Source organism: Saprolegnia parasitica (genome assembly GCF_000151545.1).
Source record: "Saprolegnia parasitica CBS 223.65 unplaced genomic scaffold supercont2.745, whole genome shotgun sequence".
NCBI lineage: Eukaryota > Oomycota > Saprolegniomycetes > Saprolegniales > Saprolegniaceae > Saprolegnia > Saprolegnia parasitica.
In genome coordinates, this window is record NW_012157139.1 from 797 (window position 1) to 3548 (window position 2752).

Genomic DNA, 2752 nt, shown 5'->3' on the forward strand with positions numbered 1-2752 from the left:
TAGCGCATCGACCGAGCGACGTGCATACCATACATTCTGCGCCCTTCATGGTGTGCAGAGTCCTTCTATTATCTATTGCATGCCATTGGATGTGTGCCTGCATCGACAGTGGTCCTCGTGTCAGCTTGTGCCCCCTCGTTCGCTCGTGCTGCCACGTCAGTGGCGAAACGCACGACGGACCCTACACCTACCACTTGCAGTGTACTAGTTCTGCCCAATACCGCCTTCCACGGTCGAGTCACGTGATGACACGCCCCCAGACGACTACGAAGCCGGCATTTGCTCAAACGAGGTATTAGCATCGACTATGTATACGACGACCGGCGCTGTTTTGACTCGAGCTTGGCCATTTGAATGTCAAAGTGCACACCGCGTTGCGCCACGTAGAGCTCGGTGAGGCGGTGGATGAGGTGGGTCTTGAACCCGAGGGCGACAAAGTCGACGCAGCACGCGACGACGATCGAGGTGTGTTGCACGCTGGTATCGGCCGCAAACACATAGTAAATGTTGAGGCAGAGCAGCGGCACCTCCTGGAGCCAGAGGCGGAGGAGCGAGTTGGCCACTTCCAAGTGCTCTTGCTGCAGGTGCCCAAGCGACACTTGGAGTGCGACGAGCGTTGTGACCATGCTCTGCCGTCCGTGGACGTGCTTTCGAATCATCACGGACGGCGGCTCCCCGGGATTTAGCGCCGGACCGGTCTCGGTCGGCTTGATTTTAGTCGTGTTGAGTACCCACGGCCACGGCGAGTGGCGAAAGAAGATTGGCACGCGCAAAAGCAGGAGCGATGGAAGGGACGCGAGCTCGATGCCGAGGCCCATCGAGTAGAGTGCGATGCGGCCGACGTTGGTGTCGTACACCATGACGTACATAAAATACGCCACCAGCTCGGCAACGAGCTGCGTCATGTCCAGGAGCGTTTGGAGGCCGAGCACGAGCTGTACGCGGCGCTCGGCCGCGCGCTTCTCAAGGTTGGTCACGACCATCTGCGTCTGCGTCGGGTCTTCGATGCCACTCTTTTCTTGCTTGGAAAAGCCGGTAAAGACGCGCGCGGCGAGGCAGCTCTGCGAGAAGAACATGCGCACGAGCAAGATGAAGCTGCACGCACTTAAAATGCAAATCATGCCAAGCACGGCGGGGCCGTACGGCAAGAGTGACGGCGAATTCGTGGCCGACCATGTGACTGGCGCCCAGTTGAAGTTGACGGCTCTCGGCGTGAAGACCATACTCCCGGATGTTTTTTCATAGCTAAAGTTGCCGACCGTCGCAAGCGTACCGGCAACGAGCACGTCGAGGTCGAAAGCGGGTGTTCGCATAAACGGTGTGCCGGATAGATACTGCACGAGGCCTGTCCGACCGACGAAAGGCGCAGACGACGACACGTCATGGGTCTGGTACCGCAAGTATGCATACGTGGCATCGTACAAGAGATGCACGGTCGATGTGGTCGATGCGTTGGCGACAGAGGCGGACGACCACGAGAGCGGCGGCGCGAGCGATGTGTTGGCGACCGCGATATTCGTAGTGGGCATCGTGATTGAGAGCACGGTGATGGTCCATGGCGTCGGAGACACCATGTGGAGCATCTTGACGTCGATGCTCAAGCCCACAAAGGCGATGCCGACGGTCGCGGCAAAGATGGTGTTGGCCGCTGCGACAAAGGCGAGGTTTGATGCGGGTGACGTCTCGGCGCCATCAAAGATCAGCATCGCGAGCTGGGGCTGCGACGATTGCACAAGCGTCAAGACGCTGCTGAGGGACGACGGGGTGTCGTACACGTAGAGATGGCTTGCAATGCCCGCGTTGACGTTCAAGAGCAGTGGCAACAGCGGGTAAAACGAACTGGACGTTGAAATGACGTAGGCGATCGCCGCACTCGACTGACGATAGTGTGACGCAAGTGCGGCGACAGCGCGGAGCTTGAACTCGTCGCTCGGCGCGATCTGCAGCGTCGTGGTACCTTCTGACGCGCATGTATAGCCGCTGCAGCCATAGTGGACATGCACGGCCGTCGGGCGCTCGAGCTGAAGCAGCGAGTCGACGAGTGCACACGACGATGAGGCGCAAATCGGCCCAAAGATTGCGGTGACGTTGTTGGGCAGCTGCCGCCACGCGGCGAGCGCACCCGCGTCCGAGCAGCGCGTCTCGAGAAAGATGGGCGTCACGGTTCGGTTGGGTAGAAAGGACCCTCGTGCGTCTGCGATGGCGTGGTGAACTGCGCTCTGGAGCTGTGTGTCGCTGAGTGACGGCACGAACACGCCGAGAAGGAGGTCGGCGCTCGCCGCCGCCGCGACGACCGCCAGCGGCAGCCACGTGCGACGCGCCATCCCGTGGGAAAGAAGTTTCGCACCGACTACTATAAACACCCGCGAACGCTAAAAATACGCAAACTTAATTTCTTGTGTTGATGACATTAGGTGTCATTGGTGATCATTGGAACGACGCCAACGAGGCAATTGTGGTTTCGAGTGCCGAGACGGAGGAAAGCAACGAGTCGTGCAGTGGGCGCATCTCGATCGGCGCCAACGAAGCCGTTTTGTACGTGAGGAGCTCGCGACGCAACTCGTCCGAGAGCGTGCGCTCCGCGTCGAGCTGCGCTTGCAACGCGCGCACTTGGCTGCGAGCGTGGACGATGTGCATGCGGTAGGTCCCCAGATCAGGCACACTCTGCTCAGTGTGAACCCGAAGCGCCGCGAGCTCGGATGTTGTCGCCGCCAGCGCGGTCTTGGGATTGGCACCAACGCGCTGCGCAATG

At 59.9% G+C, this 2752-nt stretch overlaps 1 protein-coding gene across 1 annotated transcript; it reads right to left on the reverse strand.

The window, feature by feature from the left end:
• Positions 1–305: 305 nt before the first annotated feature.
• Positions 306–2275, reverse strand: SPRG_17743 (hypothetical protein; the record flags this gene model as incomplete). The annotated part of the gene is made up of 1 exon (XM_012357128.1): positions 306–2275. The coding sequence occupies exon 1, from the start codon at positions 1704–1706 to the stop codon at positions 306–308; it is 1401 nt and encodes a 466-aa protein (XP_012212518.1). The 5' UTR covers positions 1707–2275.
• Positions 2276–2752: the final 477 nt, after the last annotated feature.